This window comes from Cherax quadricarinatus, chromosome 81, assembly GCF_038502225.1.
Source record: "Cherax quadricarinatus isolate ZL_2023a chromosome 81, ASM3850222v1, whole genome shotgun sequence".
Lineage (NCBI taxonomy): Eukaryota > Metazoa > Arthropoda > Malacostraca > Decapoda > Parastacidae > Cherax > Cherax quadricarinatus.
The window spans coordinates 11,254,029-11,268,641 of NC_091372.1; the positions used below are offsets into that span (position 1 = coordinate 11,254,029).

A 14,613-nucleotide genomic window follows, 5' to 3' on the forward strand; every position below is an offset into this window, starting at 1 on the left:
AATCATCCAGGAAGGACCGAAGTACAAGGTTTCAGTTTCAAATTTGTGGATTATGTGAATTGTTGCATCCAGGGAACTGTGACTTATTGCACAGCTTGTAGTTAATGTACATTTATAAAATACCAAATAAAGTAATACTATAATATTTTACTATAATCATTACTGTGCTTGCTATAATATGTCACTATAGTCATTACTGTGCTTGCTATGCCACTATAGTCATTACTGTGCTTGCTATGTCACTAGTCATTACTGTGCTTGCTATGCCACTATAGTCATTACTGTGCTTGCTATGTCACTATAGTCATTACTGTGCTTGCTATGCCACTATAGTCATTACTGTGCTTGCTATGTCACTAGTCATTACTGTGCTTGCTATGTCACTATAGTCATTACTGTGCTTGCTATGCCACTATAGTCATTACTGTGCTTGCTATGTCACTATAGTCATTACTGTGCTTGCTATGTCACTAGTCATTACTGTGCTTGCTATGTCACTATAGTCATTACTGTGCTTGCTATGTCACTAGTCATTACTGTGCTTGCTATGTCACTATAGTCATTACTGTGCTTGCTATGTCACTAGTCATTACTGTGCTTGCTATGTCACTATAGTCATTACTGTGCTTGCTATGTCACTATAGTCATTACTGTGCTTGCTATGCCACTATAGTCATTACTGTGCTTGCTATGTCACTAGTCATTACTGTGCTTGCTATGTCACTATAGTCATTACTGTGCTTGCTATGTCACTATAGTCATTACTGTGCTTGCTATGTCACTAGTCATTACTGTGCTTGCTATGTCACTATAGTCATTACTGTGCTTGTTATAATATGCCACTAAAATCATTACTGGGTTTTCAGATATCCCCATAACTCCTAGAGATAGATCACCTGATATGGGAGGTGGTTATCTCCGATGCCATGTGTGTTGTAGTATATCTGTGAGGGGGAAAACACGGGTGTTTTAGGCTGCTTACCTTCTCTACACAACTATGCCTGAGGCTTCTCCAGCCCATACCTTGATTATTATTATAATTAAAACTAAGCACTGCACCCTCAAGGGTCATTACTATACCCATACCTTGAATGAGACTCTAAACAATTTTGATGTTGATTCATTGCCATTTATGAGCTAAACCCATTAGGGTCATACACTGCCTGGAAAATGACAGCTAGTCTGCCTTGATCCAAGAGAGATTACCTTTAATTCTTTCGATCAAGAGACTATCACCATCAAAGCTCTTAATGGAAGGAAATGCAATTTATTTACATTCCAGGTGTTTGAGAAACTCTTAAGATCTACATCTTTATCATTGGAGTTATACAACTTAAAAAAAGCCCTCAGATAAAAACAAAATATGTGCATTTTCATTCAGAAATGTTTATTTTAATTCAAAATTGAGGAAGTGAGGTTAAATGTTTGTTTTAAGACTGAAGATTTTATACAAGTAAGACACAGCAAGCACTGGGAAGTGTATAAGAAATGTTTATGGTAAATCTGTTCGTATATCTTTCAACACAAGTTAATGTATCTGTTCGTATGTTTATTAAGGTATTCTGTGTAATTTTTTTTTTAACATGCTGGCTGTCTCCCACTGAGGCAGGGTGACCCGAAAAATAAACACTTTCACCATTATTCACACTATTACTGTCTTGCCAGAGGCAAGTAAGTTTATTCAGGTATACACAAATACAGTTACACAGATTATCATACATAGCAGCATATGTGTAGAGAACCTGGGATAACCCAAAAAAAGTCCCTCCAAACTGCAAATATCCCAAACCCCTTTTAAAGTGTAGGCACTGTACATCCCACCTCCAGGACTCAAGTCTGGCTAAGTGGTTTCCTTGAATCCAGTCACAAAATATTACCCTGCTCACACTCTGGCAGCTCGTCAATACCCAAAAATCATTTGTCTCCACTCACTCCTATTTCACACACTCATACATGCCTGCAGTCACATGTTTTGTTGTGATTTCTTCCATATATGTATCTATTAATATATTTTAACATATTTATTAATCCCCATCGGGAAATGGAACAGAATTCTTCCACTGTAAGCCATGTGTATTGTAAGAGGTGACTAAAATGCCGGGAGAAAGGGGCTAGTAACTCCTCCTCCTGTATACCTGGAGTTTACCTGGAGAGAGTTCCGGGGGTCAACGCCCCCGCGGCCCGGTCTGAGACCAGGCTAAATTTAAAAAAAAGAGAAACTTTAGTTTTTCTTATTAGGTCACCCTGCCTCAGTGGGAGACAGCCAATAATCTCACTAAATGAAGGGCATATATGAGGATTATTTGTAATATATATATGGGCAGATGATCAAAACAGTGACCAGCATTTGGTACAACCTTAAGTTGAATCAATGCTGAGTGAAATGGTGCAACAAAAGTGAACTATATGTAATACTGCAAAGGAATGTGAAGCATTTACTGCTAGATCAACCAGGTTGTGATGGCTATATGCACCAGTGGGCCACCAGCAGTCACAGCCTGAGTGACCAGACAAGCCTGATCCAGGACAAGGCTATGGCAGTAGGAAAACTCTTGAAACCCATCAAAGGTAGGTTAAAAAAAACTTTCAACAGGAAGTGCTAAAAGCGTATGGGTTATACAGTCGCCTGAGACTGTAGATACATAATTAAGAGGATCATAATATGGAGGATCTAATTTTTTACAATTTCTCTTTGAAAGCTCTAATTCTCTGAAAGTTGTTCTAATTCTCTGAAAGTTGTTCTAATTCTCTGAAAGTTGTTCTAATTCTCTGAAAGTTGTTCTAATTCTCTGAAAGCTCTACTCCATGAGCATCATCAAGGCACCCAAGTTGAAGGTTGAAACAAAAAAAAATCCACTTGCACTGACCTCTGAAGCAGAGACGAGTCTGTTGGAGGAAGTGGCCAGGATGTCCAGATGTCTCCTCACCTGCATCACTGCATCAATTATGTCACTGTCCATGCATTCCGATTGCAGTGCCTGCCAACACAAATGCGTACTCTCAAAATATGTATTCAACAAGGAGGCACACTGCCTTAAGGTTAGATTATGCATAATACGTAATAATAATAATACAATAGTAATAATAATAATACTCTATTTCTACAAGTACATGATACAACTTATACAGCTAACATTAATGACAAAGTCCCTGGTTATGCAGAGCATTTCCCTTTTATCTTATCTTATCCCTAACATAGGTTAATTTTGTCCACAGGATGTGTCCCACACCAGTCGACTAACACCCAGGTATCTACTTACTGCTAGGTGAATGAAAACAACCACAATACTGTGGCTTGAACAACTGACACAAACCCGCACTTAGGAATCTTGTGACGACATTTTGGCCATTCCTGCATCTCTGCAAGGCTTGAGAATGCTCCAGGATGGACTGAAAAGTGTCATAAGGCCCCTCTCCATAGTGGGGGTTAATTTTGCATGTCTGCTGTATATGTGCATTTGCAAAGATAAGATAGTGGAAGTAAATACTGATACAGCCTAAAGGAGAAATCCCAACATTTTCCTGGTAGGCCTATCTAATCCTCCTAGGTTATTCACTAATTTTTGCAAGAGAGCCACTTCGGTTAAACACACTGATTGAGAGAGCCAGTTAGCATAACTCAACTAAATTTAGTAGTACTGAGCTGCTAGTGAAATACAGTAAATGAGAAAAATTAGACACGGTAATATTAGCCTGCATATCTTGTTATTGGCGGCTCGCGAGCCGCGCAATGAATATGGGTCTCAGCCTAGGTCAGACCTAGGCTGAGACCCCTGCACCTGCAGTAGAGGTGGATCCCTCGCTTATCTCATACTATGATAGATATATACACTTAAAATATATACACATACATGATGTGAATCATGAATATGTGATTTATAAACACCTCTAAGCAATATTCGTTAACTAATCAACAGATAATATAAATTTTATATAGAATAATTCTACCCAAACTTACTCTTTTTAAGTGTAAATTTAATATACATAAAATATATTAGCTGCATGATGAGGGTGATCAGTGACAGGCTGAAGAATTAAATACTTGCAACACCAAGATACAAACATGTAAACACCTCGTCACCACTAACTTGTTCAGCTATCAAAATTTCACAGACCAGTCCTTGGAGCCATTATGTGCCTCTGTAATGTTGAGGTACAGTCCCTGGACCCATTATGTGCCTCTGTAATGTTGAGGTACAGTCCCTGGACCCATTATGTGCCTCTGTAATGTTGAGGTACAGTCCCTGGACCCATTATGTGCCTCTGTAATGTTGAGGTACAGTCCCTGGACCCATTATGTGCCTCTGTAATGTTGAGGTACAGTCCTTGTACCCATCTTGTACCTCTGTAATCTTCAGACTACCACCCACACCATGGGTATGAGCTGTATAATAGATATATTTAACTAACACTTTTGTCTGCAGTGTTAGGTTCGTCTCTATTTGAAGAAGGTTCCGGCTGCTGCTGGCAGGGTCTTATTTATCAACTGGTCCAATAAACCAAGACGGGCGAAACATTGCAGTTGCCAGACTAAGTTATTTCATAATTTTTTAATGTCATTCAGAACAGAATGCTTGGGTGTCTAATAAATTATAAACTATATACTTTATGACATTGATGATTAGGACACATGTACAACAGGTTTCACCTACACAGTAGACTTCTTCAGTCATATACAGAGGCAGCAGGTGTAGCAGTGAAATAAAGATGTAATCAGTCTATCAACCTTGGAGAAAAAGTATTTGAGGTGGTCAGTCCCTCAGCTTGGAGAAGAGTTCAGCCCCATGGTCCGTATTTGACTGAAAAAGCCTACTGTGTAGGCGAAACTTTTCATCAATAAAGATACCCAACTGTTGTATACGTGTCTTAATCCTGGACTTGTCTGTATTTTATATCTTTTTTTAACACTATAACAATGCACAACACAGAAAAAAGTGAAAGTACATACAGAGAAACATCGCACGTGGTTTCGAATCCTGCTGACTGCGATCTTTCTCTACATACTTCAAAACTGTGTTAAAAGAAATATGGAGAACATAAGGTTGAGAATTGTAGGTACCAGAATGGAGCTTATGAGGTGGTTGACCTCTGTACTGAAGTTGGTCTCTGCCGTGTCTCTCAGACGCTGCTGCACGTCCAGTCTCTGCCGCAGTGTTAGTCTGTCAGTCTTGAACGCCAAAGACAGCTGAGTAAACTTGCTCTGTCAAGGAGAACGTCACAGTTAGTGCCAAAGTTCCAGACACAGCTTGTCTCACTACACCGCTGATGCTACACATACACACACACATACAAGTAGGTAAATACACACACACACCTGAAGTAGGGAGTACACACACACACACACACTTCCAAATGCAAAGTCATGAAGACTGGAGAAGGGCAAAGAAGACCGCAGACAGAGTATAGACTAGGTGGCCAAGGACTGCAAACCTCGCTCAAGGAGAAAGATCTTGGGGGTGACCATAACACCGAGCATGTCTCCGGAGGCACACATCAACCAGATAACGGCTGCAGCATATGGGCGCCTGGCAAACCTGAGAATAGCGCTCCGATACCTTAGTAAAGAATCGTTCAAAACACTGTACACTGTGTACATCAGGCCCATACTGGAGTATGCAGCACCAGTTTGGAACCCACACCTGGTCAAACACGTCAAGAAATTAGAGAAAGTGCAAAGGTTTGCTACAAGGCTAGTTCCGGAGCTCAGGGGTATGTCCTACGAAGAAAGGCTGAGGGAAATCGGATTGACGACATTGGAGGACAGACAGGTCAGGGGAGACATGAAAACGACATACAAAATACTGCGTGGAATAGATAAGGTAGACAGAGACAGGTTGTTCCAGAGAGGAGACACAGAAACAAGGGGTCACAATTGGAAGCTGAAGATTCAGACGAGTCAGAGGGATGTTAGGAAGTATTTCTTCAGTCATGGAGTCGTCAGGAAGTGGAATAGCCTAACAAGTGATGTAGTGGAGGCAGGAACCATACATAGCTTTAAGACGAGGTATGACAAAGCTCTGGAAGCAGAGAGAGAGAGAGGACCTAGTAGCGATCAGTGAAGAGGCGGGGCCAGGAGCCGAGTCTCGACCCCTGTAACCACAATTAGGCGAGTACAATTAGGTGAGTACACACACAGTTCCTCACAGGAGACTGGTGCAGAAGCTAGAGGATCAGGCGCGTATAACAGGAAGGGCACTGCAATGGATCAGAGAATACCTGACAGAGAGGCAACAACGAGTCATGGTACGTGATGAGGTATCACAGTGGGCACCTGTGACGAGCGGGGTCCCACAGGGGTCGGTCATAGGACCAGTGCTATTTTTTGGTATATGTGAATGACATGATGGAAGGGCTAGACTCAGAAGTGTCCCTGTTCGAAGATGATATGAAGTTAATGAGGAGAATTAAATCAGATGAGGATAAGGTAGGACTTCAAAGAGACTTGGACACCTGGTCCAGCAACTGGCTTCTCGAATTTAACCCCACCAAATGCAAAGTCATGAAGATCGAGGAAGGGCACAGAAGGGCACAGAAGACCGCACAGGGAGTATAGGCTAGGTGGCCAGACTGCAAACCTCGCTCAAGAAGAAAGATCTTGGGATGAGTATAACACAGGTGAGTGTAACATAGGTGAGTGTACACACATCAAACAGGTGAGTGTACACACATCAAACAGGTGAGTGTACACACATCAAACAGGTGAGTGTACACACACACATTCAAATAGGCGAGTGTACACACCCCCATACACACTTCAAATAGGTGTACACACACAATCAAATAGGTGAGTGTACACACACATACACACAATCAAATAGGCGAGTGTACACACACACACCAAATAGGTGTTTACACACACACACACACAAACACACACCAAACAGGTGACTTTACACACACGATCAAATAGGTGAGTGTACACACACACACACACCAAATAGGTGTTTACACACACACACACACAAAACAGGTGAGTTTACACATACACACACAATCAAGTAGGTGAGTGTACACACACACACTGCCTCTCCACACCACCAACAAACAGGTGACACATTACCTCAATCTCTTGGGCCGAGAGATTCTCATTACTGAAAAAAAAAAAAAAATATTAAAAAATAATCCATTAAAACACATGTAAAATAATAATATTTGTCCTTGAAGGCATATTATATTACTGAGGCGGAACTCAGATAAAATATACATATAAATCTCGACCATACTGCTACTGGCTTCTGACGCTCTCTTGATATTAACAAAACTTACAAATAAATATATATATATATATATATATATATATATATATATATATATATATATATATATATATATATATATATATATATATATATATATATATAATATATATATATATATATATACACACACACACATGCATCAACATGTTAGAGACACTACCAGAGAGAGAGGAGAGGATGAACCAGCAAGGTTGGACCTTGTATTCACCATGAGTAGTTCGGACATCGAGGGTATCATGTATGAAAGGCCCCTGGGAGCTAGTGATCATGTGGTTCTGTGCTTCGACTACATAGTTGAGCTCCAAGTGGAGAGAGTAGCAGGAATAGGCTGGGAAAAACCAAACTACAAAAGGGGGAACTACTCAGGCATGAGGAACTTCCTTCAAGACATTCAGTGGGAGAGGGAACTGACAGGAAAACCAGTACAAGAAATGATGGACTATGTAGCAACAAAATGCAAGGAGGCAGAGGAGAGGTTTGTTCCCAAGGGAAACAGAAATAATGGGAAGAACAGAACGAGTCCTTGGTTCACCCAAAGGTGTAGGGAGGCAAAAACTAGGTGTAATAGAGAATGGAAAAGGTACAGAAGACAGAGAACTCAGGAAAATAAAGAAATCAGCCGAAGAGCCAGAAACGAATATGCACAGATAAGAAGGGAGGCTCAGAGACAATATGAAAATGACATAGCATCAAAAGTAAAGACTGACCCGAAGCTGTTGTACAGCCACATCAGGAGGAAAACAACAGTCAAGGACCAGGTAATCAGACTGAGGAAGGGTGATGGGGAATTCACAAGAAACGACCGAGAGGTATGTCAGGAGCTCAACACAAGATTTAAAGAGGTATTTACAGTGGAAACCAGTAGGACTCCAAGAAATCAGAACAGGGGGGCACACCAGCAAGTGCTGGATGAGGTACATATAACCAAGGAGGAGGTGAAGAAGCTGCTATGCGAACTTGACACCTCAAAGGCGGTGGGACCAGACAACATCTCTCCATGGGTCCTTAAAGAGGGAGCAGAGATATTGTGTGAGCCATTAACAAAGATCTTCAACACATCATTTGAAACTGGGCAACTCCCTGAGGTATGGAAAATGGCAAATGTAGTCCCAATTTTTAAAAAGGGAGACAGACATGAGGCACTAAACTACAGACCTGTATCTCTAACGTGTATAGTATGCAAGGTCATGGAGAAGATCATCAGGAGGAGAGTGGTGGGGCACCTGGAAAGAAACAAGTGTATAATTGACAACCAGCACGGTTTCAGGGAAGGAAAATCCTGTGTCACAAACCTACTAGAGTTTTATGACAAGGTGACAGAAGTAAGACAAGAGAGAGAGGGGTGGATCGACTGCGTATTTTTGGACTGCAAGAAGGCTTTCGACACAGTTCCTCACAAGAGGTTACTGCAAAAGCTAGAGGACCAGGCACACATAACAGGAAAGGCACTGCAATGGATCAGAGAATATCTGACAGGGAGGAAACAACGAGTCATGGTACGCGACGAGGTGTCAGAGTGGGCGCCTGTGACAAGCGGGGTTCCACAGGGGTCAGTCCTAGGACCTGTGCTGTTCTTGGTATACGTGAACGACATAACGGAAGGGATAGACTCAGAAGTGTCCTTGTTTGCAGACGATGTGAAGTTAATGAGAAGAATCGAATCGGACGAGGATCAGGCAGGACTACAAAGAGATCTGGACAGGCTACAAGCCTGGTCCAGCAACTGGCTCCTAGAATTTAACCCTGCCAAATGCAAAGTCATGAAGATTGGGGAAGGGCAAAGAAGACCGCAGACACAATATAGTTTAGATGGCCAAAGACTGCAAACCTCACTAAAGGAAAAAGATCTGGGGGTGAGTATAACACCGAGCATATCTCCTGAGGCGCACATCAATCAGATAACTGCTGCAGCATACGGGCGCCTGGCAAACCTACGGATAGCGTTCCGATACCTCAGTAAGGATTCGTTTAAGACTCTGTACACCATCTACGTCAGGCCCATACTGGAGTATGCAGCACCAGTTTGGAATCCACACCTAGTCAAGCACGTCAAGAAATTAGAGAAAGTGCAAAGGTTTGCAACAAGACTAGTCCCAGAGCTACGGGGATTGTCCTATGAAGAAAGGTTGAGGGAAATCGGCCTGACGACACTGGAGGCCAGGAGGGTCAGGGGAGACATGATAACGACATATAAAATACTGCGCGGAATAGACGAGGTGGACAAAGACGGGATGTTCCAGAGATGGGACACAGACACAAGAGGTCACAATTGGAAGTTGAAGACTCAGATGAATCAAAGGGATGTTAGGAAGTATTTCTTCAGTCATAGAGTAGTCAGGCCATGGAATAGCCTAGAAAGTGATGTGGTGGAGGCAGGAACCATACATAGTTTTAAGGCGAGGTATGATAGAGCTCATGGGGCAGGGAGAGAGAGGACCTAGTAGCAATCAGCGAAGAGGCGGGGCCAGGAGCTGTGACTCGACCCCTGCAACCACAAATAGGTGAGTACAAATAGGTGAGTACACACACACACACACACACACACACACACACACACACACACAGCAAGGAGAGAGGGAGGACCTAGTAGCACTCAATGAAGAAGCGGGGCCAGGAGCTGAGTCTCGACCCCTGCAACCACAATTAAGCGAGTACACACACACATACATACATACACACACACACACACACACACACACACACACACACACACACACACACACACACAACTACCTGAGGTATGGAAGACGGCAAATGTAGTTCCCATTTTTAAAAAAGGAGACAGAAAAGAGGCACTAAACTATAGACCTGTGTCATTGACGTGTATAGTATGCAAAATTATGGAGAAGATTATCAGGAGGAGAGTGGTGGAGCACCTGGAACTGAACAAGAGTATACCTGGAGTTACCTGGAGAGAGTTCCGGGGGTCAACGCCCCCGCGGCCCGGTCTGAGACCAGGCCTCCTGGTGGATCAGAGCCTGATCAACCAGGCTGTTGCTGCTGGCTGCACGCAAACCAACATACGAGCCACAGCCCGGCTGATCCGGAACTGACTTTAGGTGCTTGTCCAGTGCCAGCTTGAAGACTGCCAGGGGTCTGTTGGTAATCCCCCTTATGTGTGCTGGGAGGCAGTTGAACAGTCTCGGGCCCCTGACACTTATTGTATGGTCTCTTAACGTGCTAGTGACACCCCTGCTTTTCATTGGGGGGATGGTGCATCGTCAGCCAAGTCTTTTGCTTTCGTAGTGGGTGATTTTCGTGTGCAAGTTCGGTACTAGTCCCTCTAGGATTTTCCAGGTGTATATAATCATGTATCTCTCCCTCCTGCGTTCCAGGGAATACAGGTTTAGGAACCTCAAGCGCTCCCAATAATTGAGGTGTTTTATCTCCGTTATGCGCGCCGTGAAAGTTCTCTGTACATTTTCTAGGTCGGCAATTTCACCTGCCTTGAAAGGTGCTGTTAGTGTGCAGCAATATTCCAGCCTAGATAGAACAAGTGACCTGAAGAGTGTCATCATGGGCTTGGCCTCCCTAGTTTTGAAGGTTCTCATTATCCATCCTGTCATTTTTCTAGCAGATGCGATTGATACAATGTTATGGTCCTTGAAGGTGAGATCCTCCGACATGATCACTCCCAGGTCTTTGACGTTGGTGTTTCGCTCTATTTTGTGGCCAGAATTTGTTTTGTACTCTGATGAAGATTTAATTTCCTCATGTTTACCATATCTGAGTAATTGAAATTTCTCATCGTTGAACTTCATATTGTTTTCTGCAGCCCACTGAAAGATTTGGTTGATGTCTGCCTGGAGCTTTGCAGTGTCTGCAATGGAAGACACTGTCATGCAGATTCGGGTGTCATCTGCAAAGGAAGACACGGTGCTGTGGCTGACATCCTTGTCTATGTCGGATATAAGGATGAGGAACAAGATGGGAGCGAGTACTGTGCCTTGTGGAACAGAGCTTTTCACCGTAGCTGCCTCGGACTTTACTCTGTTGACGACTACTCTCTGTGTTCTGTTAGTGAGGAAATTATAGATCCATCGACCGACTTTTCCTGTTATTCCTTTAGCACGCATTTTGTGCGCTATTACGCCATGGTCACACTTGTCGAAGGCTTTTGCAAAGTCTGTATATATTACATCTGCATTCTTTTTGTCTTCTAGTGCATTTAGGACCTTGTCGTAGTGGTCCAATAGTTGAGACAGACAGGAGTATAAATGCCAACCAGCATGGATTCACGGAAGGCAAATCCTGTGTCACAAACCTTCTGGAGTTTTATGATAAAATAACAGAAGTAAGACACGAGAGAGAGGGGTGGGTTGATTGCATCTTCTTGGACTGCAAGAAGGCCTTTGACACAGTTCCTCACAAGAGATTAGTGCAGAAGCTAGAGCATCAGGCGCATATAACAGGAAGGGCACTGCAATGGATCAGAGAATACCTGACAGGGAGGCAACAACGAGTCATGGTACGTAATGATGTATCACAGTGGGCACCTGTGACGAGCGGGGTCCCACAGGGGTCGGTCCTAGGACCAGTGCTATTTTTGGTATATGTGAACGACATGACGGAAGGGTTAGACTCAGAAGTGTCCCTGTTTGCAGATGATGTGAAGTTAATGAGGAGAATTAAATCTGATGAGGACCAGGCAGGACTTCAAAGAGACCTGGACAGACTGGACACCTGGTCCAGCAAATGGCTTCTCGAATTTAATCCTGCCAAATGCAAAGTCATGAAGATAGGGGAAGGGCACAGAAGACCACAGACAGAGTATAGGCTAGGTGGCCAAAGACTGCAAACCTCACTCAAGGAGAAAGATCTTGGGGTGAGTATAACACCGAGCATGTCTCCGGAAGCACACATCAATCAGATAACTGCTGCAGCATATGGGCGCCTGGCAAACCTGAGAACAGCATTCCGATACCTTAGTAAGGAATCATTCAAGACACTGTACACCGTGTATGTCAGGCCCATACTGGAGTATGCAGCACCTGTTTGGAACCAGCACTTCATAAAGCACGTCAAGAAACTAGAGAAAGTACAAAGGTTTGCGACAAGGTTAGTTCCAGAGCTAAGGGGAATGTCCTATGAAGAAAGATTAAGGGAAATCGGCCTGACGACACTGGAGGACAGGAGGGTCAGGGGAGACATGATAACGACATATAAAATACTGCGTGGAATAGACAAGGTGGACAAAGACAGGATGTTCCAGGGAGGGGACACAGAAACAGGAGGCCACAGTTGGAAGTTGAAGACACAGAGTCAGAGAGATAGTAGGAAGTATTTCTTCAGTCATAGAGTTGTAAGGCAGTGGAATAGCCTAGAAAATGACGTAGTGGAGGCAGGAACCATACACAGTTTTAAGACGAGGTTTGATAAAGCTCATGGAGCGGGGAGAGAGGGGGCCTAGTAGCAACCGGTGAAGAGGCGGGGCCAGGAGCTAGGACTCGACCCCTGCAACCACAAATAGGCGAGTACAAATAGGTGAGTACACACACACACACACACACACACAGGCAGAACTACAAAGGGATCTGGACAGGCTGCAGACCTGGTCCAGCAATTGGCTCCTGGAGTTCAATCCCACCAAGTGCAAAGTCATGAAGATTGGGGAAGGGCAAAGAAGACCGCAGACGGAGTACAATCTAGGGGGCCAAAGACTACAAACCTCACTCAAGGAAAAAGATCTTGGGGTGAGTATAACACCAGGCACATCTCCTGAAGCGCACATCAACCAAATAACTGCTGCAGCATATGGGCGCCTAGCAAACCTCAGAACAGCATTCCGACATCTTAATAAGGAATCGTTCAGGACCCTGTACACCGTGTACGTTAGGCTCGTATTGGAGTATGCGGCACCAGTTTGGAACCCACACCTAGCCAAGCATGTAAAGAAACTAGAGAAAGTGCAAAGGTTTGCAACAAGCCTAGTCCCAGAGCTAAGAGGTATGTCCTACGAGGAGAGGTTAAGGGAAATCAACCTGACGACACTGGAGGACAGGAGAGATAGGGGGACATAATAACGACTTACAAAATACTGAGAGGAATTGACAAGGTGGACAAAGACAGGATGTTCCAGAGACTGGACACAGCAACACGGGGACACAGTTGGAAGCTGAAGACACAGATGAATCAAAGGGATGTTAGGAAGTATTTCTTCAGCCACAGAGTAGTCAGGAAGTGGAATAGTTTGGGAAGCGATGTAGTGGAGGCAGGATCCATACATAGCTTTAAGCAGAGGTACGATAAAGCTCATGGTTCAGGGAGTGAGACCTAGTAGCGACCAGTGAAGAGGCGGGGCCAGGAGCTTGGACTCGACCCCTGCAACCTCAACTAGGTGAGTACACACTCACACAGCAGGGAGAGAGGGAGGACCTAGTAGCACTCAATGAAGAAGCGGGGCCAGGAGCTGAGTCTCGACCCCTGCAACCACAATTAAGCGAGTACACACACACAAACACAAACACACACAAACACACACACACAACCCCCCCCCCACACACACACAGTACAAAATACCGACACATGTAGAGTGAGACACAAATACAGTATAATGCAATAGTTTATTGACAACGTTTCGCCCACACAGTGGACTTTCAAGTCCTAAACAGAGACCTGTTTATGACTTGATAGAGTACACTGTGTGGGCGAAACGTTGTCAATAAAAGATCGTATTATACTGTATTTCTGACTCTCCATCAGCACTCTAATATTGTAAATAATGGTGGTTGATGGTGGTGACTGGTGGTGGTGGTTGTGATTGATGGTAGTAGTGGTTGTGATTGATGGTGGTGGTAATGACGGTAATAACACTAGTACACAACTAGGCCTGTCTACAATCAATATGCCCTGGTCATCTAACATTTTCAATACAGTGTAACACATACCAGAAGAGTGGACACACAAGTGGAAAAAAATCACACTGGCTGCCTTTTTTTTGAGTCACCCTCAGGGGCGTCGTAAGAAGGGAGGGGGGGGGGGGTTGTACCTATAACTAAACAAACTTGCCCAAAATATTCACGATAACATACAATACATGTACATACAAACACTATCTCTCAGTGCACAGCAGGATTCAAACCTACACACTCGGCTTGGTATTCCGTAGCTCGAGCACTAGGGTACACACTGAGGTCCGGGGATCGATCCTCCGGTACGGCTGGAAAACATTAGGACGTGTTTCCATAAGACACCCGCTATGTTCACCCATTAGTAAAATGGGTACCTGGGTGTTAGTGGACTGGTGTGGGTCGCATCCTGGGACAAAATTTGACCTAAATGCTCAGCATAACAAGGGGCTTTCTATAAAGCAGTATGTCACTGATGTCAGCTATGGTCTGTATACCTTGTACAT

The 14,613-nt window shown here is 43.7% G+C and overlaps 1 protein-coding gene across 6 annotated transcripts in view; it reads right to left on the minus strand.

Moving 5' to 3' along the window:
• The window catches only part of LOC128699797 (serine-rich adhesin for platelets), a 350,518-nt gene that overhangs the window by 13,208 nt on the left and 322,697 nt on the right, over window positions 1-14,613 (minus strand). For 4 of the 6 annotated variants that reach the window (XM_070102414.1, XM_070102413.1, XM_070102416.1 and 1 more), the window contains 4 exons: window positions 7,061-7,091; window positions 5,060-5,200; window positions 2,868-2,978; window positions 897-944 (listed from right to left, as the gene is read on the minus strand). In XM_070102414.1, the coding sequence (XP_069958515.1) occupies window positions 897-944; window positions 2,868-2,978; window positions 5,060-5,200; window positions 7,061-7,091 (331 nt within the window). The remainder of the gene's footprint in view (window positions 1-896; window positions 945-2,867; window positions 2,979-5,059; window positions 5,201-7,060; window positions 7,092-14,613) is intronic. The other 2 variants (XM_070102415.1, XM_070102412.1) reach the window with 1 other exon arrangement.